General features: G+C 27.5%; 1 protein-coding gene across 1 annotated transcript in view; it reads right to left on the reverse strand.

The window, feature by feature from the left end:
• Positions 1-23722, reverse strand: part of LOC111612786 (midasin-like) — a 162112-nt gene that overhangs the window by 130252 nt on the left and 8138 nt on the right. The window contains exons 5-18 of the mRNA XM_023354042.1: positions 23576-23667; positions 18270-18416; positions 17989-18120; positions 17451-17597; positions 17160-17301; positions 16106-16388; positions 14648-14672; positions 12715-12978; positions 10941-11128; positions 6575-6720; positions 6314-6499; positions 2388-2596; positions 1995-2114; positions 1720-1917 (exon numbers count right to left, since the gene is read on the reverse strand). Coding sequence (XP_023209810.1) covers positions 1720-1917; positions 1995-2114; positions 2388-2596; positions 6314-6499; positions 6575-6720; positions 10941-11128; positions 12715-12978; positions 14648-14672; positions 16106-16388; positions 17160-17301; positions 17451-17597; positions 17989-18120; positions 18270-18416; positions 23576-23667 — 2279 coding nt within the window. The remainder of the gene's footprint in view (positions 1-1719; positions 1918-1994; positions 2115-2387; positions 2597-6313; positions 6500-6574; positions 6721-10940; positions 11129-12714; positions 12979-14647; positions 14673-16105; positions 16389-17159; positions 17302-17450; positions 17598-17988; positions 18121-18269; positions 18417-23575; positions 23668-23722) is intronic.

Below are 23722 nucleotides of genomic sequence, written 5' to 3' on the forward strand. Positions count from 1 at the left end.
TTTTAATAGGGTACGTCAACAGAATGTACACTAAGAAGTAATTTTTCGATATTCCACCGCAAGGGAGAGAGACAGGATTAAGGCTTACTGTGAAAAACTTGGCTTCTATTATACTATTTTAGATGCGGGTTTTTGCGTTTTTGATTGCGTTTTAATAGGGTACGTCAACAGAATGTACACTAAGAAGGGATTTTTCGATATTCCCCCGCAGGGGAGAGGGACAGAATTAAGGCTTACCGTGAAGAACTTGGCTTCTATTATATTATTTTAGATGTGGGTTTTTGTGTGTTTGATTGCGTTTTAATAGGGTACGTCAAGAGAATGTACACTAAGAAGAAATTTTTCGAAAAATTTCCTCCCCACGGAGGAAGTGTTATACATTTATAATAGATACATTTTGAGCCACAACAACGCGTGGCAGGGTCTGCTAGTTTGATGATAATTGTGATGAAATTGTTGAAAATGCTTGGAAATAAATAATAATTCATTATAAAATGAAAGTATTTATTAATTTTTAATATAATTTTTCAAGCAGAAACATTAAGTTCTTCTTCGATAAGCTTCAAGCAAGCTTTATATTTTCATATTAATACAATATATTTAAGCTATTTGTTTTTTGCATTAAATAGATAATGAGAAATGATTATTGTAAAAAAGTTTTAATTAGATATACTAAAAATCTTAGGAACTGTAGTAATATGGACACTAAAATTTTAGATTTTTAAATTCTATATCCATAACTCTCAAAGTCTTTAAAAAGTCTTATATGTTGAACATTATTATATGTCTACTGACTAGCTTCTTATCTCTTTTTTATTTAATTAATTCTTAATTACTGTAAAATTTCAGTTATTTTAAAGGTTATCATACTAAGAGATTTGAGGCCATTATTTTATTATAACACTATCTATTACAATATACATTACTTAACTCCGATATCTAGATGTCAAAATTAAATGATGTTACAATAAGATACTGATCTCAAATCTCTTAGTATGATAACCCCTAAAATAACTGAAATTTTACAGTAATTAAGAATTAATTAATGTTGAACATTATACAAGAAAATAATTAATGAAAATAATTATCATGCAGCATCTTTATATATAAATTGTTTCATTATATGGCCAGTAAATCAATAGTAAAAAGAGATATATGACTTCAGAGGTTGGAGAATGGTTTCCAATCTTGTTGAAAAAGTCTTACCACAATAGCATATAACAAGTATAGATGAGAGAAGCATTGCTGTATATGAAGACTATACAGAAAAGAATTAATGTTTAAAAATAGCTTAATCCAGTATGTAACACCAATTTATTAATCAAAGAAATGTTTTTGACCTTAAAGGTCATCCTCAGATTAGAACAATTTTTGTTCAATCATTTTATCTTTTAAACTATTATATTTTTGTTCTAATCTGAAGATGATCTTTACACAAGGTTTTTTTGTTCAATTAATAAATTGGTGTTACTTACTGGATTAATTACACAGCGAACATTTGGTAATTCAGTATTTTATTTATGAATTAATGTTGACATTACTCTTTTATTTTTTTATAATCATTATTTTTATGCAAAGATATAAATTTTATTTTAACTCTTTGTACATTAATTGTTCAATTATTATAAATATTTCATTTAAGTTAATAACTAAAATTGTTCATATTTGATAATTAAGCTTTTACATAATCACACAAAAGTTTAGTTATATATTATATACCTGTGTAAATCGATTCAAGAAAGATCTAGGAAGTCCTTTACGAGCTCCTCCTTGCTTATAAGGATTCTGACAACCAAATATCCATGATCTTCCTTGCTGAACTTTAAAACTTCTTCCTAATTCTGGAATATATACTTCTCCTCGATGATCCAAACAAGCATTCAATCCCTCTAAAACTGATTGAGATGCTAAATTTAACTGTGAATAATTCATCAAATTAAAAATTTACTTTATAATTGTAATAACAATTAATATTATTCCAAAATTTTATATACCTCATCTAATAAAATCCAGCTTCCAGATTTTAATGCCTGTAATAAAGGGCCATCTCTCCATGCAAATATTCCACATTTACCTTCAACAGGCAAATCAGAGCCAAAAAGATCTGATATATCCTGTAAATGTTTATAATTTTGAAATATCAACTTATTTTTTAACTGAAACAAAATAATAATTTTATGTAAATTACTGTATTACTTCAAATATAATGCAACTTTTTTTTGCATATTTCCAAACTTATAGATATGTCTAAAAATTAAATCTTAACTTCAAATCTTTAAATTATCACAACCAGTTTTTTCTTTAAAATCTCTATTTAGAAAATATAGACAGATCTTACATTTGAAATAATATAGTAATAAAAAAAATTAGTTTTAAGTCAAAATTACAGTTTGCTCTGAAAGATTAATTCTAATCAATTGATGTCCTGATGCTTTTGCTAATGCACAAACTAAAGATGTTTTTCCAACTCCAGGAATTCCTTCTAAAAGAATTGGTTTTGGAAGATACATTGCTCTAAGTAATCTTATAGCATTTAATTTAGTTGATTCAGATGATAAGATATATTTTTTTTCTAAGCTACAATCTGTCTTCAAACCTGTAAAAAAATTAATTAAATTTAATTATTACACATTAAACCAAAAATTTTTAAAGTTAAAATATGCTTTGCTATGTAAAATTCTTATTATTTTATATATTAACATATAAAATTATATTATAATTTTCACATTAATTATTGTTACATTAATTTATGTTTTTATATAACATATACAAATATTTTGAGTAATTTTATAACTTTTATTAATTATCAAACAACTGCTTATGTTTACAAATAAAACCAAATAAAATGTTTAACCATCTAATTTTTAAAAATTTCATTATTTAAATATTAAAATGAAAAATACTCTAAATTCATTAAATCCAAAAAGATATGAAATTTTCAGCAAATTAAAGCATTCTTCAGTGAATTATTGTGAAATCTCATAAGCACTCACAAGATATAATCAAAGTAATGCCAGAAAGAATGGTCTTTGTTTCTTGTACTATGATAACACAAGACCACACTATAATAAGGAAACAGTGGTAAAGCTTAAAAACCTGAAGTTACAAGTTATTCTGCATCCTCTTTACAGCTCAGATTTGGTATCATAAGGTTATAGTTGTTTTCAGAATTAAAGATAATACTGAAAGGTCAATATTTTCCACAGGATACTGAAGTTTAAATTGCCCTGTGGAAAAGGATGAAACTTCCTATTGCATACAGTTTTTTCATGCACAGAATCCAAAAATGAATTGAATATTTAAAAAAATATTACCATAAATAATAATTATGTTAAAAAATGGATTTATATGATTAAAATAAAATATTCATTATTTTTTATAACTAGTCACATTATTCTATCTCTTCCCAACTAATTTTATATAAATGGAGACCTTATTTATCAATCAACCATCATACATTTTAGATTCTTCCATTTGTTTTCATTACATAATCTCTAAATTACAAAATTCTTGATACCATATTATAATAATAGAAATATGCATTGTTTTTTTGAGTAGTCAAGTGTTTCATTTTATGTAAGAATATTTTTTGACCATTTTAGACAAGTTTAAGTTATAGAAAATCTTGGAGTATGGATCCAAACATCATAGAATCAAGCAACTGTTTAAATTTAAATTAATATATAAATATTAAAATTAATCTAAATAAAACTTAATTACAAAACAAATCACAAAAATTAATTAAAGTTTTACATAAAAAATTTTAAGCTTAAAATATTAAAACGATAGTGTTCATCACATTCAAAATCTTCAAAATAAACAGTTCTGGTTTCAGTTACAATTCAAAAATTGAATAGTCTTCTTGGCTATAGTTCCAAGTTTAGCTACAGCTGTGCTTTTTAGACAAAATTTTAAATTCAGAATTCATAACTTTACATTTAATTTAATACATATTAAATTATTGTCATGGTAGTTTAATATATTTTATCTTTTAATATAGAATAACAAATTCCTATAAAAAGAAAAAAATACCAACTTTACATATTAAAAACTTCAGACCTTTCTTCATACTTAAATAAAAGTCATCACAATAAAGTACACTGTAGTATCTTCAGTTTTAAAAAAAAACTTTTATAAGAAACATTTTTTATTGTTATAACTCATAAAATTTTTTAAAGAAACAAATTAAAAGAAAGACATGTCATAAATCTGTAAGGATGGCATAAACATGTAATTTAAAAATTTGAGTTAAAAAAAAAATCAAGTCTTAAATATATCTGAAAACAAAATGAGTTTTGAATATAAAGGATTACTGAATTTAACACAAAATTGTATAAAATAATGTAACATAAAATAAAATGGCCTTTTGTAAGCAAATGAATCATAGTTTAGGGAGAAGAAATGACACTCATAGTGTAACTCTATCTCACTTCAAAATATTTTCTTCCAAGTAATACATGCATTTATTACTTGGAAGAAAATATTTTTCCTATTACACAACCTTTACAACCAAAATATTACACAACCTTGCTCTTTAACTTAAGGATGATTGCTAAAAGCAATTGGAAATAGTTGTTTTTCTCCATCATTGTGTTTCACGAGCTGGATTTTTAGTTGTGTAAGTCTTATGAATATTTTCTTCCGTAATTAATCTTAAATATAGATCAACATTAGAAAATAAATTGAAAAAATAAATAATACAAAATAATTTTTTGTATCTTATTAGGGTGTTGAACAACAAAATTTTGCAATATTTTAAAATTCCAATACTATATGGCTCTAGTTCAACTAGAGGAAAAAAAGTCTTGAATATTTGCATAAATTTTTTTGAATATATATTATTTTTATGTGAAAGTACAGTAGAGTCTCTATAGTCCATCACTCACCAGGGCAGTGCACATGAAATTTTCGTTACCCCTTTTCAATGTATGTGACAGAGAGAGACTGATGTACATATATAGTGTCAGTAGGCAGTTCTTTATTGCATGTGCAGTCAGCAAAATAGTCACAATTGTGATTAATACAATAAACTAACAAGTTTATTGTATTAACTTGTAAACATGCATTTGGTTCACAATGTAATACAATAAACTAACAAGTTTATTGTATTACATTGTGAACCAAATGCATGTTTTACTGTACAGTACATACAGACATACATACATATTAGGGGCAGTCAAATGAAAACGAGACAAACTATATAAGAATTGTGGCACAGAAGTTGGTAATGCAGGTAGGTGTGTATATAGAAGTGCCCTCTATTGGGAATCAGGAAGGAACAGTATGAACGTTCACTGCTGTGCCATTTGTCTGTTAGACGTTCTCGAAGTGAGGTAGGCGAGTCGTGTGTGCGTCCAACATCACTATGGAGGTCCGCTGCTTGTTGACTTTCTGGAACACAGCGCCACATTAACACACAGCAGTGCATGGAAACTTTGCAAAAATTAAAGTGTGCCATCAAATCCAAACACCCAGGAATGTTGACAGACAGCATCATTCTGTTGCAGCATAATGCCCACCTATATGTTACCAAGGTTGTTTTGACTACGCTTCTGCAGAAGTTCCCAGCAAAACTTCTGCAGCATAGTCCATACACATCCTCCATACAGTCACGATTTCTCTCCATGCGATTTCCATATTTTTGGATCCTCGAAGAAAGACATTCGTGGCCGTCAATTTGCTTCAGACGAAAAGGTGCACGCCTGGGTACAATCATGGTTCTGTAGGCAACTGCAAACATTTTCTATGAAGGCATTGATCATATTGTCTCACAGTGGGATAAATGTATTAACAGTTATGGCAATTATTTTTGAAATAATAAACAGTTTAATTACTGTTTTCCCATCTGTCTCGTTTTCATTTGACTGCCCCTAATACATACATACATACATACAAAATCCAGTAATCTGACACTTACTAGTCCAATTTATTTCACATTACAGATACCCCCTACTGTAGTTACACTAGTTAACATCTGAATAATTATCTCATTTTCTATCTTATTTATCCATCTTAATTAATATCTTGTATTTTATATAAAATTATATAAATGAACTTACCCATTGGTATATAAAATGGTTCTATTCCAAACCATTCCTGNTATTATATCATTGTTATTTAACGATGTCGCCATTGTCTATGCTCTGTTATCAACTATGACGTCACTCCCCATTAACTCCCTATCGTGATAGTGCATCTTCTTTACTAATCGCATTTACTAGTTAACATCTGAATAATTATCTCATTTTCTATCTTATTTATCCATCTTAATTAATATCTTGTATTTTATATAAAATTATATAAATGAACTTACCCATTGGTATATAAAATGGTTCTATTCCAAACCATTCCTGATCAAGTGTTACTTCAGCACTTTTTTTTAAATCAAATGATAAGAATTCTGTTTCATTTAAAAATTTCTTCATTTGTTTCTCTAAAAATTTTACACTGATATCATATGCACATTTTATTTGATGAGAATTACTATCACTTGTCATTCCTTAAAAAAAAATAGACAAAAAAACATTAAAGGATGGAAAAATAGCATAGTATTAATTCTCAAATAATAACATACCAGAACCAAGACTATCCAAAATTACAAGACAAGCTCCATGAATATAAGCATGTGATAAATGAATTTCTGCTATATTGGAATTTTTACTTGTTGAATAGTTGATAAAATTTACCCAAGATAAAATATCACGAATACTCAATGAATATCTGTAATAAATTTTAAAAAATTTAGTAAAATTGTAGCAGTCTGAAACATTTAAACATATAGATCTTAAATATTATTCAATAACTCCAGACAAAAAATATCAAGGTTTACTGCGTGAATTATACAAATTTAGTAATAATTACAAGAGTGGTTCAACTTCTATCTGGAATTTCAGTAATGGCAATGCTCTACAAACTGACACTTTTTCCATCATTTTAGCAACAACGTTATGCTTTCAGAATAAAAGTATTTTGACTGGTGTTGGAGCCAATGCATAATAAACTCTTTGACATCAGAGAGTTCTTGTGGTGGCTCTTGTCACCCAAAACTTCCTTTAAAGGTCAAGCAGATGATAATTGAATAGTGATACATTGGAACTGCAGGCTGGGCAGTGCAGAATTTCCTAACAAAATCCATTGATTGCCTCCACTAAGCACAGTGTCATACTCTGACACCAATTCTGCAAGCATGCCATTGTTGCCAAAATGAAAGAAGTGTCAATATGTGAAAGAAGAGTACCTAGAAAACACATAAATAAATTGGGGCTACATAGTATACATAGCTCCACTGCCATATAATTCCTGATAAAAGTTGAATCTCTCTTGTATTTATAATAAGCAAACATTTTCAGCCATCTCATTTAAATAGCTAAAAACATTTGTTTATGGTAAGTAATTACTGTTTGATTATAAAATTTTCAAATTATTTATTTGAACTATTTATCAGATTTTTTTGGGTTTCATGTTTTCAAATTTATTAACTAAAAAAATAAAGCATAAAGTTTCAACAGAAAATTTTTAGTGCAAACTTTTTACCTTATTTAAAGGCTGTCTTTAGGCTACATAGAATCAAATACATGAACCACTTAACAGGTTTTAGTGAAACATAAATAAATATATATGAATATATGTATAAATAAATGTATAGTCAACATTGTAATCATTCCAAAACATATCAGGATACTGCCCTGATATGTTTTGGAATGATTACAATGTTGATACTTTATTAAAGCAAGGCAAAGTCCTTGTACTTTGTAAACATCTATGCTACCTTGTGAAAAAAACTGAGAAGATTACTTCTTGCAGTCTTTTGTTCACACTTTTTGTGCATTTAAGCCATTAAGAAGTTCAAAAATTTGATTCTGTGTAATCTAAAGATGGTCTTTAAAATAAGGCCATAAACATTTGTGATTAAAATTTTCCATTGCAGTTTATGGTTATTGCACTAGTAAATTTACAATTATCTAATTGAAATTATTACATGATCCAAACTCGTTATAATAGTCACAATAAAATAAAATATCACCATTAAATATAATAATAATGAGCAGTTATTTATTGTGACATCGCCACAATGTCGGGCTGAAATTTTTAACCATATTTTTAATTTATTTAATTTAAAATATATACTCTCCATTTCCAATTAGTAATGTCTTGTCCCTGTACATTGTACCTTTTCTGTTAACAATAGAGTTGTGCAGGTCACCTATCTAACTCCTTTCAGGGGAAAAGTTTTTAATTGAAATAATGTGACTTCTATTGTAAACTGGAGGTTTATATATATTTAATCAAAATCTCCTGCCCCAAAGCTTTCCATATCTGGTCTCTACTTTCATCTATCTAACTCCATTCTTGAGATTAAGAGAGGTCAGATAGACATACAGACAGATGACAGTGAAAATTTATAGGTCTACATTTTTTTTTTCAAATTGCAGCCTAATTAAGTTTTGTTTAACAGATGCAAGATTTTCAAATTTGATTAGGTTAATTGGGCTGCAATGTGAAAAAATTGTGTACCTATAAATTCCAACTGTTGTCCATCTGTCCATCCTTAATTAATCTCGAGAACAGAGTGAGATAGATGACAGACAAGACTAGATATACATAAGGTTTCCAACCTTAGGGGGCAGGAGATCCTGATTAACTACATACAAACTTCGATGCAAACCAGAAGTCACATTATTGAATTCAAAAAACTTTTCCCCTGAAAGCAGTTAATAGATGACTGGCATGACTCTATTGTTAAAGGAAAAGTATGATGTACAGGGACAAGCCACTACTAATAATTTGAGGTGGAGAGCTTAAATTTTAAATTAAATAAATTAAAAATATGATTAAAATTGCAGCCCTTTATTGTGATGATGTCACAATTAATAATTTCTCATTACTTAATACATTTAGTATATTGAAACTATACATTACTCAAAAATAGTATAAGTAATGTTACATCATAAATATTAACTCAAAAAAAGATAAAATTACCATTTATATTCATTTATAATAATTAATAAGTAAAATTCTCAAAAATATAAAATTTCTAAATTAAAATTCTATAACATATAAAGTAGAAGTAAAATACTGTAAAATCAAAATTAAATATCTATATAATAATACTCTTCTATGCATTTGTAGCTAGAACTATTTTAAGATGACCAAGACAAAACCTTTCTCACTTGTTTCTAGCCATTTATACACGAGTACAAATGTTTTCAGCCTTCTTAGTAGGCCTTCTTCAGGTACACTATGGTCTGTTAGAGCGTCAGTTGGTAGAAATTTGAACGGTGTCAATGTTTACATATGTATCGTCTTACCAGTGACGTCATCGTTGATGATAAGGTATAGACAATACTGAGAGTGTTAAATTTTTTTCTTTTGGTAAAAATGAAAGGTGTGCGAATAGTTCATGATGGAATAATTGATAAAGTTGGGAAATAAAATTGGAAAATAAATGCGATAAGTAAAGAAGATGCACTATCATGATAGGGAGTTAATGGGGAGTGACGTCATAGTTGATAACAGAGCATAGATGATGCCTACATCGTTAAATAACAATGATATAATAAGAAAAGGCATACGAACAACCATAGATGGGAAAGGTGTTACGCTTGGAAAGCAGACCCATCTATGGTCATTCGCACACCTTTTCTTATTATATCATTGTTATTTAACGATGTCGCCATTGTCTATGCTCTGTTATCAACTATGACGTCACTCCCCATTAACTCCCTATCGTGATAGTGCATCTTCTTTACTAATCGCATTTATTTTCCAATTTTATTTCCCAACTTTATCAATTATTCCATCATGAACTATTCGCACACCTTTCATTTTTACCAAAAGAAAAAAATTTAACACTCTCAGTATTGTCTATACCTTATCATCAACGATGACGTCACTGGTAAGACGATACATATGTAAACATTGACACCGTTCAAATTTCTACCAACTGACGCTCTAACAGACCATAGTGTACCTGAAGAAGGCCTACTAAGAAGGCTGAAAACGTTTGTACTCGTGTATAAATGGCTAGAAACAAGTGAGAAAGGTTTTGTCTTGGTCATCTTATATAATAATAATATAGGGATTATCCAGTTGTTAGTCAATTCACTAAAAACTAATAATAATACAAATTTGGGAAAAATTCTGAAAATGTTTTGCAATAAACATATATTTAAACAACAACACACAACACCAGAGTGTATAGACATACATTTCTCAAGAACAATGTATTCTAGTATTTTAAACATCCAGAACTCTTATTTTGGCAACAGAATAATATTTCATGCTTAATATGCAACATTCAATGTTACTTTTCATGAAGACCATTAACAGAATTGCCAGTTGTACTATAATTATCAATTTTAACATAATTTTAAATGAGATTTGATAAAATAAATTTATTTGCTAATCCCTAATCCATAATTTTATCATCAATTTGCATAATTCAGTTTACAATATATGTTCTGCATGTAAAAGTAAGTAATATATATGTATTTTCATGGCAGTGACAATCTGACAATGAAATTATTTAAATGTTAATCCATTTTAAGCTATTTATTGTACTGTGGGGTTGCCTATCATTTTTCTCTCCCTCAATAATTTTTTGGCCTTTTCATTCTTTAAACTAATTCCTTTTATTCTCTCGCTGAATGTATTGCTTCAGACAATGTTAAAATTTCATAAAAAAACTTTTTTAAGGAAAACTGGTCTTATAGGGAAATTCCAATGTGCAACTCTTCATAGAAATTAAGTTACATGTAGGAAATTCCTGGAAGAAGCAGCCATTCAAGGTAAAACTTGTTTATTAATTTGGCTAAATATTTTATCTGAATAAGACAAAAGCCAAGAAATCATATACTTTAAGGTTATACTCTAATAATGCACAATCCACAATTCTTTTTATTTACAGTTTAATTTATAAATTCTTAAATTATATTACTAACCTGTAACCAAAATCATTATTTCTGAACCATTCCAAAAACTCCATCATTATTTTGCCAAAACTATCCTTTCTTTCATTTGTAATGATTGGATGTTTAATATTATGTTTAATAATATTAATGATGTCTTCTTTCTCAGTTGTACTTGGACACCAAATTTCTGTAAAGCGATTTCTCAATGCAGGAGAGAGCTAGATTTGAAATTAAAATTATAAAACTTACATTATGCATTTATATTAAAATAAATAAAAGATTAATATTTTTAAAATTATAAACATATTACATCAGTAGAAATAAAGTGTATCTGAAAATTAAGTAAATCTCTCAGAAAAAATAAACATATTTTGTATACTAGAAACAATAGTTTACAGAACTTTTGAAACTAATTTATAATTCTAAAGATTTATGAGGGGCAAGTATGATATTGTTTCTATAAGTTCTAGCTAAATTTCCAAGTATATTTTGAAATCTGTGAGTATCTTCACTATTTCATTTTGTTTGTTTAGTGAATTTTGTCTTGTTTATTTTGAATAGCTACAGAATGATATAAGGATAACACCAGTTGATTTTGCTTAATTGACACTCAACATCATTGAGACATTTACTTTACATGAGCACAGTATTCAAAAGATAAGATCCTCAGGATTGAGCTTCCTCTAAATCCCTTTTATTAACCAGTGAAATTGAAATAAAAACACACAAGAGCTTAAACATGTATACAATCAAACTTTCAGTGAAACAGAGAGAGAAAGATAATTTTAGCAGGTCTATGTATTAGCAGCAAACATCTGAATCTCAAAATAATGAAGATAAGTCTTTGGTCCTTAAAAGTTTGTAGCACTGCACAAACTTTACAATGAACAGTACAATGTGCACTATCAAAAAGATAACTGAGATCTGTACAAGCTGAACTTCTTACATTCTTCTGGATTGTTCAATAAGAATTCATATTCCATTGAATAATTCAATAAGGACTGATCTCCTTATTTTGAAAATTGGTATAATTTTTTCAATCTCTTTTCAGATTCCTCTATAAGTTTTATTTTGAGTGATAGACATTCAGGCCATGCACTATTTTGATTAAACAAAGAATTGTCATTTTTGGGAATTATCCTTGAGCTGACCTTTTTCCCAGGAATACACTTCTCTTTTATTTCTCATCTCTCTCATGTTACATCTAATGTTTAATTACTTAGACTTTTCTCTACTTGAGTCTAATTATCAAATTTCAAATAAATAACTTGTAAAATTATTCATGTTTTTTACTAACCTTGTACTTGACAAATTTTAATTAACCAATGTTTTGCTACAGCCAAATTATTTATCTACAAGCCAGATTATTTTCAGGCTATAATTAAATTAATTATTAAATAATCAGCTTATATAATTTTATTATTCAATAAATAGCTTAATTATAGCATGATTGTCTATATGTAAACATTTGCTATTAGAAAATCAGGCTTTAGTTATTTGTACACAGCTTTACAAATCAAAAATAAAAACCTAGGCATCTTTGGATTTGTAAAAATATTAGAATTATTATCTTGTAATTTATTTAATATTATTGATTGTATTAAGAGAAATTTGGCAAAAAAATTAAAATATTCCTTAATTAAACATTTCCAAATATTCTAATACCATAGATTTATATCTTTAAAAATCATAATTATTAATGAGATGTTTAATAATTTTTAAACTAAAAACAAATCCAGCAAATCAAATATCAAAATTTGGTATAAAATTTAAAAAAGAAAAACTGAATAAGTTATATGCTTACTTCTTTTTTTCCAAAATCTCCTCCAGGATTCATTGTTGCTAAAAACTGAAAACCATCTTTAGCCGTAACAATTATTTCCTGTAAATTATTTTCAGAATTTCCTTTTTCAGCTAGTAGGAGAGTACATTCTGGCTCTAAAACACTATTTAATCTTTCTAATACAGAATCATCAGCAAGAGATATTTCATCGGCTAAAAATATATTTCCTGTCTTCATTGATAATGTTAATGGACCATCTACCCATTCAAATAATTTTTGGGAATCCTAATAAATGCAATTGTAATTTTTTTCAAATTGAAATAATGGTAAGACGATACATATGTAAACATTGACACCGTTCAAATTTCTACCAACTGACGCTCTAACAGACCATAGTGTACCTGAAGAAGGCCTACTAAGAAGGCTGAAAACATTTGTACTCGTGTATAAATGGCTAGAAACAAGTGAGAAAGGTTTTGTCTTGGTCATCTTAAAATAGTTCTAGCTACAAATGCATAGAAGAGTATTATTATATAGATATTTAATTTTGATATTACAGTATTTTACTTCTACTTTATATGTTATAGAATTTTAATTTAGAAATTTTATATTTTTGAGAATTTTACTTATTAATTATTATAAATGAATATAAATGGTAATTTTATCTTTTTTTGAGTTAATATTTATGATGTAACATTACTTATACTATTTTTGAGTAATGTATAGTTTCAATATACTAAATGTATTAAGTAATGAGAAATTATTAATTGTGACATCATCACAATAAAGGGCTGCAATTTTAATCATATTTTTAATTTATTTAATTTAAAATTTAAGCTCTCCACCTCAAATTATTAGTAGTGGCTTGTCCCTGTACATCATACTTTTCCTTTAACAATAGAGTCATGCCAGTCATCTATTAACTGCTTTCAGGGGAAAAGTTTTTTGAATTCAATAATGTGACTTCTGGTTTGCATCGAAGTTTGTATGTAGTTAATCAGGATCTCCTGCCCCCTAAGGTTGGAAACCTTATGTATATCTAGTCTTGTCTGTCATCTATCTCACTCTGTTCTCGAGATTAATTAAGGATGGACAGATGGACAACAGTGGGAATTTATAGGTACACAATTTTTTCACATTGCAGCCCAATTAACCTAATCAAATTTGAAAATCTTGCATCTGTTAAACAAAACTTAATTAGGCTGCAATTTGAAAAAAAAAATGTAGACCTATAAATTTTCACTGTCATCTGTCTGTATGTCTATCTGACCTCTCTTAATCTCAAGAATGGAGTTAGATAGATGAAAGTAGAGACCAGATATGGAAAGCTTTGGGGCAGGAGATTTTGATTAAATATATATAAACCTCCAGTTTACAATAGAAGTCACATTATTTCAATTAAAAACTTTTCCCCTGAAAGGAGTTAGATAGGTGACCTGCACAACTCTATTGTTAACAGAAAAGGTACAATGTACAGGGACAAGACATTACTAATTGGAAATGGAGAGTATATATTTTAAATTAAATAAATTAAAAATATGGTTAAAAATTTCAGCCCGACATTGTGGCGATGTCACAATAAATAACTGCTCATTATTATTATATTTAATGGTGATATTTTATTTTATTGTGACTATTATAACGAGTTTGGATCATGTAATAATTTCAATTAGATAATTGTAAATTTACTAGTGCAATAACCATAAACTGCAATGGAAAATTTTAATCACAAATGTTTATGGCCTTATTTTAAAGACCATCTTTAGATTACACAGAATCAAATTTTTGAACTTCTTAATGGCTTAAATGCACAAAAAGTGTGAACAAAAGACTGCAAGAAGTAATCTTCTCAGTTTTTTTCACAAGGTAGCATAGATGTTTACAAAGTACAAGGACNAGAGGTTCTACTGTATAATATATTAATGACTACAGTTGATTGATACTATCATCATACAGACATATTCAAATAAGTATCTTTTCTTTAAAAAAACATTTAAATGAATATGTTTAAGTAATTTTATAATTGGCATTTATTTATTTCTAAACTATTACAGAGAATCCTCATTAATTCAAACTCAGATATGTGGTTTTGTATTTATTACTGTCCATTTCTAAGTCTGAAGTGTTCTTAAAACATTAATAATTTTCTAGTTCAAACATTTTTAATTTCAATTTTGGAAATTAATAGAATATTTATTATTAAACAAAAATTCTAATCTCAATATTTAACATACCTTTCTCTATAATATAGATAATCCACAGTAAATTAATAGTAATCGACAATTTTAATTTTAAACTGTATGCATACTTTGTTCCAGAAAGGATTTTAATTTAAACTTGTAAATTGTTTGTATATCACATTTGATTTTAATGTAGCTGTTTTGTTCTGTGTTATGTGTTTGATTATGTCTGCTTAAATGGACGAAAATGTTAGTAAATATTTCTTTATTTATTAATTTCCTATTTGCTGGTATTGGTTTGTTGTATGTGTTTATTCTATCCCAGTATTGGAGAGTTATTGGTAAATTAATAGTATATGACTTACAAAAAAACCAAAAAATTAAATGCACCAATAGAAAGCATTCATAAAACTTTACAAAACTATATAAAGAGCTGAGTGAAGTCAAGTTAAATTACAAGATATAGTCAACACAATTAGAGTTGGCCATTGGGTTGGTTCATTTTCGTCTTTAAGGGGTGATAGAATTGTTCACAAATGCACATATTCTCCCTTCGGCTTCATTTAATCTTGAAAAGAGGTCAAGTGCGTGTGGACNCCCATAAGAAAACATTGATAGAGATAAAACAATTACTATAGTTTCCTTGTTGCAAGACAATCGTTTTTTAATTTTTTCATGGTTCAAAAAAGTCAGAATCAGTGGGTTGGTTCATTTTCGTCTTTAAGGGGTGATAGAATTGTTTACAAATGCACATATTCTCCCTTCGGCTTCATTTAATCTTGAAAAGAGGTCAAGTGCGTGTGGACAATCCATGAGTATATGTGTATTTGTAAACAATTCTATCACCTACTTAAAGATGTAAAAATAAACCAACCCAAGAGCCGACTGCAGTTACGTCAACTATATATACAAAGCAGGCTCTTGGTATTTAGTGTGATTACAGATGACTAGATATCAGTATTTTAAATTTTTATTTTATACAGGCTTATATTGTTTTGTAATATATCATAAAATACTAATGTGGGCCACAGGTTGCCCATCCTTGGTCTATAGAATAAGATACACTCAAAAACGAAAATTGATCTTTCTAAGGTACCTTTTTATAATTGCATCACATTTATTTATAACTTAATATCATTAAGGAAAAATAACTTTTCTAATAAAGTTAGAATTTATTAATATGATAATATATTAAATTAAAAATAAACTAACAATGAGTGTGAAAAACATACCCAGTTTCTCCAACAAGTAAAACAGGTTCACCAAATTTCATTGCTTGACTGACAAGAATAGCTAATCTTTTCATATTAGAAGTCCATACTATATGACTAAATTCTTCTGGTAAAGTATCACTTTTTAAATCAAACAAAACTTTTGAAATTTCATTATCTATACCATTTCCATTTGTAAAAAGTAATTTTGGTTTAATTTTACAATGCATGCATTTTTCAATCACTTCTTGAATAACATCAGCTTCTTCTTGTTTTCGAACACGTCCTGCTAGCAACATATAACCTAACAACAAAAATACAAATTATCAAAATATAAAATTATAATGGATATATATGTATATTTTAAATAAATAACCAAACATTGAGAAACTGCTTCAATATTCTACAACTAATTTAACCCAAGTAACTTTCACAACTCGGAAACAGAGATTGGTAGTGTGAAGAAACAGTTTAATAGAATGTCTTTGCATTTGTAGCTAAAACTATTTTAAGATGATCAATACAAAACCTTCCTCACTTATTTTTAGCCATTTATACATGAGTATGAATGTTTTCGGCCTTCTTAATAGGCCTTCTTCAAGTACAGACAGTTTACCTGAAGAAGGCCTATTAAGAAGGCCGAAAATGTTCGTACTTGTGTATAAATGGCTAGAAATAAGTTCCATTCTAAATATTGGTGAAAGAATTTTCGAAATTGGATGAGTAGTTTCGGAGATTACCTGCTACAAACAAACTTACATACAAACATTACCTCTTTATAATATTAGTATAGAAGTATAGATATAGATTTGATCTATACATTAGTTATCAAATATTTCAAATGCATTTTCTACATTATATTTATCCACTGAAAAATTATATAATTATATTATTAGACAAATTCTAAATATAATATTTCTGTAATTTTTATCCATTTGAATTCTTAGTTAACATGTCAAACATACTAAATATGAAAAATATTATAATAAACATACTATCAAGCATTGTAATAATATGCAATAAAAGATATTGATAATATTTAACTATATTCCAAATACTCCAAATATATATTAACCTTCATTTGCTAAATGTTCATTCCAATCATAAAACTTTTCAGTTTGTGTAGATAATCTATATCGTTCTCCCCATCTAAATAAATCACGCAGTGTAATATATCCTTGTTTTCCAGCAAATATACCACTCTGACATCGACGAATCTACAAAGAATATTAAGACATTTTAATAAATTTTAACATAATTTTATTTTAAAAACATTCAAAAATGGATTATTAATTTTTCAAATATTATAAATGTTACTAGTAAAAGATATCTATTTCAAATATGTACTGGTACATATATATTATACCTGAAGTTCTTGCATCACATTTACAAGTTTCTTACTGTAAGTAGGTGGAAGAGCACATCTTTTTTCTAAAATTGTTTGCAATTCTTCAGGGGGTATTTCATCAAAATGCAATTCAATAAAACGATTTCTGAATGCTCGAGATAAAATCTAAAGTCAAGAAAGAAAATACTGTAGAAATAATTCAATAATATAAAAAAAAATCCTATTACAAACATATTAGAAAAATCAATAAAATACAAAAAACTTGTATAAAATACTTTNTAATATAGCTACAACCAACAGACTGCCGAAAATCTATCGGGCTAGTTTTATGCTAATTATTAAATAAATTACGTAATCAATTTGGTACTAGAGGTCTAAATATAATATTTCTGTAATTTTTATCCATTTGAATTCTTAGTTAACATGTCAAACATACTAAATATGAAAAATATTATAATAAACATACTATCAAGCATTGTAATAATATACAATAAAAGATATTGATAATATTTAACTATATTCCAAATACTCCAAATATATATTAACCTTCATTTGCTAAATGTTCATTCCAATCATAAAACTTTTCAGTTTGTGTAGATAATCTATATCGTTCTCCCCATCTAAATAAATCACGCAGTGTAATATATCCTTGTTTTCCAGCAAATATACCACTCTGACATCGACGAATCTACAAAGAATATTAAGACATTTTAATAAATTTTAACATAATTTTATTTTAAAAACATTCAAAAATGGATTATTAATTTTTCAAATATTATAAATGTTACTAGTAAAAGATATCTATTTCAAATATGTACTGGTACATATATATTATACCTGAAGTTCTTGCATCACATTTACAAGTTTCTTACTGTAAGTAGGTGGAAGAGCACATCTTTTTTCTAAAATTGTTTGCAATTCTTCAGGTGGTATTTCATCAAAATGCAATTCAATAAAACGATTTCTGAATGCTCGAGATAAAATCTAAAGTCAAGAAAGAAAATACTGTAGAAATAATTCAATAATATAAAAAAAAATCCTATTACAAACATATTAGAAAAATCAATAAAATACAAAAAACTTGTATAAAATACTTTCATAACTACATGTTTTAATTCTAAATCATTACTAAACAGTTTCAAATATTTACCACAATAACTACTATGTACTGAATCAATAAAAGAAAGTTAAAGAATGTAAAATACTTTTGATTTTATTTATAAGTTAACTGAAGTTGTGTCTATTATTTCACATAATTACAAATGATTTATAAAAAGCTATTAAAATTAAATTTGTAAGAACTTAAAAAAGATAAACAAAATTTTTAGAATAATCCAACAACTGTTTTACAGCAATTAGAATATCATTCCATATTACACTAGTAATTATTTTTATCCCAATACTTAAGAAGTAAATAATATAAGTCATCAAAAATTAAAAGATTAAATCTATTTGACTCTGAAAATAGCATTGCTAGAATAAATTGATTTAAATTGATAAAAACATTAACCAAAAAAAAAAACAAAAAATAAAGGAAACTGACTAGAAAAAGTAGCTTATTATAGAATCAATTCAGAACATACAAACTGTAGTAATAATCAAAACAGAAGAGAGTAAAAATAAAACTCCGATCACTAAAACAAATAAGAATGCTTTCATTAGCTATACCTAGACTTTTGGCTTTGTTAAAACACACAAGCCAAGCCAATAGTTATGCCCAGTAGTTGAAAAGTATGCATCCCCAACATACATATTAGAAAAATACATATATAAAACTCTTAAAACCTCAAATAATAAATGCCAGATTTAAAATCAGTAGCCCAATGTAGTTAGCAGAAGAACTAAAGCAAATAGTCTTAACCAATGATAAAAACATTTCTGTTTTGGACTGCCAAAGTTTTATACCCATCCTTAAAAATGAAACCATGTCTTAATTGTTCACTAAAAAAATTAAGTAGAAGCAAATGGGATGATCACCCATAAGAAAACATTGATAGAGATAAAACAATTACTATAGTTTCCTTGTTGCAAGACAATCGTTTTTTAATTTTTTCATGGTTCAAAAAAGTCAGAATCAGTGTCATTAATATGGTCGGGTATGATATCCTTTACTGACATATTTGAAAGTTTGGAAAATATTGACACAATCTCTATGAAACTACTGGTACAAATTAATATAAATAACCTCTGTTAGATGTAAATACCAAACTGGTTGTAAATAAAATTACTAGTTTATTGGAACCAGCAAAAATAAAAGAAATGAAACAAAAACAAACATTCTTCAAAGCTGAAGATGACCATTTAAAACGAAAGAAAACATTTGTTTTCATTTTATTTCTTTTATTTTTGCTGGTTTATTGGTATTTATGTTTAGCTGAGGTTATTTATAAAATATTGACAGAAGCTGCCACAGATAAGTTTCCACAAATTTTGTATGCATGCATAGAAACATATTTCTAGAGAAGTTGTCACTGGTGCATTTAAAAAATGTTTGATCTCAAATGCACTTGACAGCACAGATGATGTTCTGTACAAAGACAGCAACAAAGAACCAAGTGACAATAAATCTGAGTCATCTGATGATAGCAATTGAACAATCAAATAATGTAAAATTTATTCCTTATACTTAAATAATAAATTTTCAATTTTTTTTTATTTTTGTTTTCAATTTCCTGGGGTTGGCTTACAATCAAATAAATATGGTAATATACTACTCATCTTTCAAATTTGATGAGGAGGTATACATACAAAACAGAGGAATCTGTATGGGAGTTAAACAGGATCAGAAACATAGAAGCCACTCACAGATACAACCAATACACCATCAATACCTTAGTTAATACATACAACTACAGAAAATTCCCCAAAAAGCTAAACATCCTCCACCCATGACAACACATACAAGTTGCTAGATAACACCTTCAGAAAGGCTATGACATTGGGGAACAAGTAACTAATGTATAAGTGCAGTAATACAATTTACAGCTTATCGTGTAATGACAACAACCCAGTCAATCCTACCACAGTCCTAAGAATGTAAGAAATATCCTTCACTCTAGGTCTAGAAAACTGCCTCAGCAAATACAAGGGATACATATCCCAAAACCTTCCCACTGGGATCAAGGAGCATCAATACGACATAAATAAAAATCACCAGGAACAAACACACAGAAAAATTCTAGAAAAAATAACTACAGTATATACAAATATAGGATTAAGAATTCACGTATTAATCATAAAAATGTCACTTGCTTATCCGCAGCATGAAGAGGTTAAAAGCACATACACTAATTACTATTGTATATATTCAACAGTCCTGTAGTGTGTTGTTATCATTGTTTGTATTAAATAATTACATAAATGTTCAATCCTGAGGATGGTTATTTAGATAGCCATTTGATGAATAAAAAATTGTTGCTGAAAAAGGCTAGAACTCTTTAGGTTCATACTTTACTCCAGTTTAAAAAGCTTATTAATGAATTTTTAGATAAGACAAAAAAAAGTTACAAATTAATAAGAAAAAAACTGTATAAAACTTATGTAATTGACATTTATAATATAGCTACAACCAACAGACTGCCGAAAATCTATCGGGCTAGTTTTATGCTAATTATTAAATAAATTACGTAATCAATTTGGTACTAGAGGTAAGCGTTAGGCGCCATCTCTTATTAATATTAATAATTATAAATAAATTNTCTACATATATTTATTCTACATCTTTTGCACTTCAATTTCACCTTTCCAGAAAAGTTAGTTCAACTAAAAAGTGTGCAACTAGCTACTTCAGCAACCTCTTATTCAAAAAAGAAAAATATATACTCTGATCAATGAGTCTGGCTCATTCAGAAAAACAGACTACTTATTTAGAGCAAGGATAATAAAGGAATGAATCAAAAATATTCAAATAAAATTGGGTCAAAATAATTTAACTATTAAATACAAATGCCACAAAGAAAACTATTGATACATATTTAATAAATTAAATTGTTGCATTTTGTATTTAAAATAAATGAATTATAACAAAATACAAAAATATTTTTAAAAATGAATAAATATAAAATAAATTTTCTTTCATTTAAATAAAAAAACTAAATTAATTTAAAATGCTGGAGTTGGAGTCAACACATTTTTACCGATTCCGATGCCACAGACCTGATGTAAACTACTTGCTTTAAACTCAAATGCAACAACATTTTCCCATAAATGTAGTTTATACATATTAACAGAAGAAATTTTAATTTAATAATAGAAGATCAATAATAACCATAACTTTTTAAAAACCTGTCATGATTCTACTTCATCCATTATATAACTGAAAAGTAATGTAATCTGTTTTAATATATTAATAAAAACTGTTTTTTTCACTGCAACTGTATAATTACTGTTTCATGCATTTAGACTTTTTCCATTTGTTAAAACTAACAAGGAGAGTTGTAAGATGGAAAACACAATCTGAATGAAACTTTTGCTGTTTGCTCCTGCATGCAAACATAAAATATTAAGATGTAGATGGGAGAATCATTAAATAATAATAAACAAAAAAGATTTGAGGCCTCTTATAAAGAAAACAAAAAGGATGGCATTTCAAAATGCTGCATCATGATATAGTAAGATCTTTGCCTACTGCAATGTTACTGGAATTTTTTTTCAAACTATTGTTGAAATAGTATATATTTATAAATAACATTTAAATTAATTAAACAAAAAAATATATATATTTAATAAATTGTTTGACTACTACTACTGATATTGATGAAGTTACTTAGAATAGAATAATTTTATTACTTTATTGCCTTGTTAATTTATATACAAATTTAAAACTAGCTGGCCAAATTTGGCTGTGATCTATAAATGTAAGCAGAGTAAAATTTTTTGTTGTCAGTAAAATGGAGCCAGTGTCATCAATGTCTAAAGTTTTGTATACTGATACTTCTCTGGCAGTTTACTAAACAGCAATTAGAAATTCAAGAATTGTTTAAAAACAACTTTTAAAAGATGTATTTGTTTATTTGGAATAATTATTCTAAATCAACAAATAAGTGGCAGACAATCCATCAGGATATATCTCAGAAACAGCAAATATTAAAAAATTGTTTCATTTAAATAATTTATTATTTATAAATTATTTTACAAAAGCTTAAAATATTGGGATTTGAACTCAACACAAAATTTTAGTTGGTAAAAGTCTTAGTAAAATGCCAAAAATTATTTATAAATTATCATTTTATAAACATTAATCTAGCTGCCAAAGGGAAAGTTGAACCTCTAATCTGGCATTCAGCAATCTAGCAACTCCCATTGCCTAGTATGTTTTGGATTTGCCACCACTTGTTTGTAGATCAGTTATGTCTGTTTATTTCATTCAAATATAATTAATTAAGGCAAAAGCAAGCTATATTGCAACATTGGTTGAAGGTCATCAATAACTGATTCAAAGACTAATTCCAATGTAGAAAATCTACTTTGTTGCATCTTCTCTGTTTCTGTTGTACACACACACCTGATAAGCATAGCAACCCTAATGACCCTGCATACCATGAAGATACTGCTGACTTCCGGTGCTTCAGGAACAAAGTACTTTTTAGTTTTGGGCTTTATATCACATAAAACAATGAAAAAAATCTTGTTTAAAAGCATTAATAGTTGTATTATTTCCTGAAATTTAGCTCTACCTTTGATAATACAGCAATATGTATATGGAATAAGCATATGGTTATGTAGGTGGTTTCCTTAGAGATCTTAAAGGGCAATTTCTATAATACAGCATTTTCTGTAGTATTGAAAATGGTCAGATCCCAAAGTTGCCAGATTAAGGAGATTCAATTTGTAGTTTGAAAGTATTGTTGATCTACTATACAGAAATTCAAAGGATATAAAAAGTAAAATAAGCTAGACTTCAATTCTTAGCTTTTTTAAGAATTATACTTCTCAACCATTTTGAAACATTAAGATTTTTTTTCATTTCTTATGATTTAAAAATTCACTATATTGTATTTTGGTGTAAAATTAATTTTTTTATTATAAAATGTATATTCAATGTTCATTATTCTTCTCCTAACTGCACTAGTTTTTTCATTCATAATCCTATTGTTGGCAAAGAATGCCTGTATTACTTTAAAAAATAAATGTTTCAAAGTTACCCTGTTTAAGGCTTCAAGGACTTCAGTTGGTGCAAGATTAAGTTCATCTAAAATAATCCAATAACCAAATTTCATAGCTTCTACTAAAATACCTATAATAAAAGAGAATAAGTTAGTTAATAAGTTGCTTATTAGCAACTTATATTA

The sequence above is a fragment of the Centruroides sculpturatus genome, unplaced genomic scaffold (genome assembly GCF_000671375.1).
Source record: "Centruroides sculpturatus isolate CEXI.00-Female unplaced genomic scaffold, Cexi_2.0 scaffold1151, whole genome shotgun sequence".
Lineage (NCBI taxonomy): Eukaryota > Metazoa > Arthropoda > Arachnida > Scorpiones > Buthidae > Centruroides > Centruroides sculpturatus.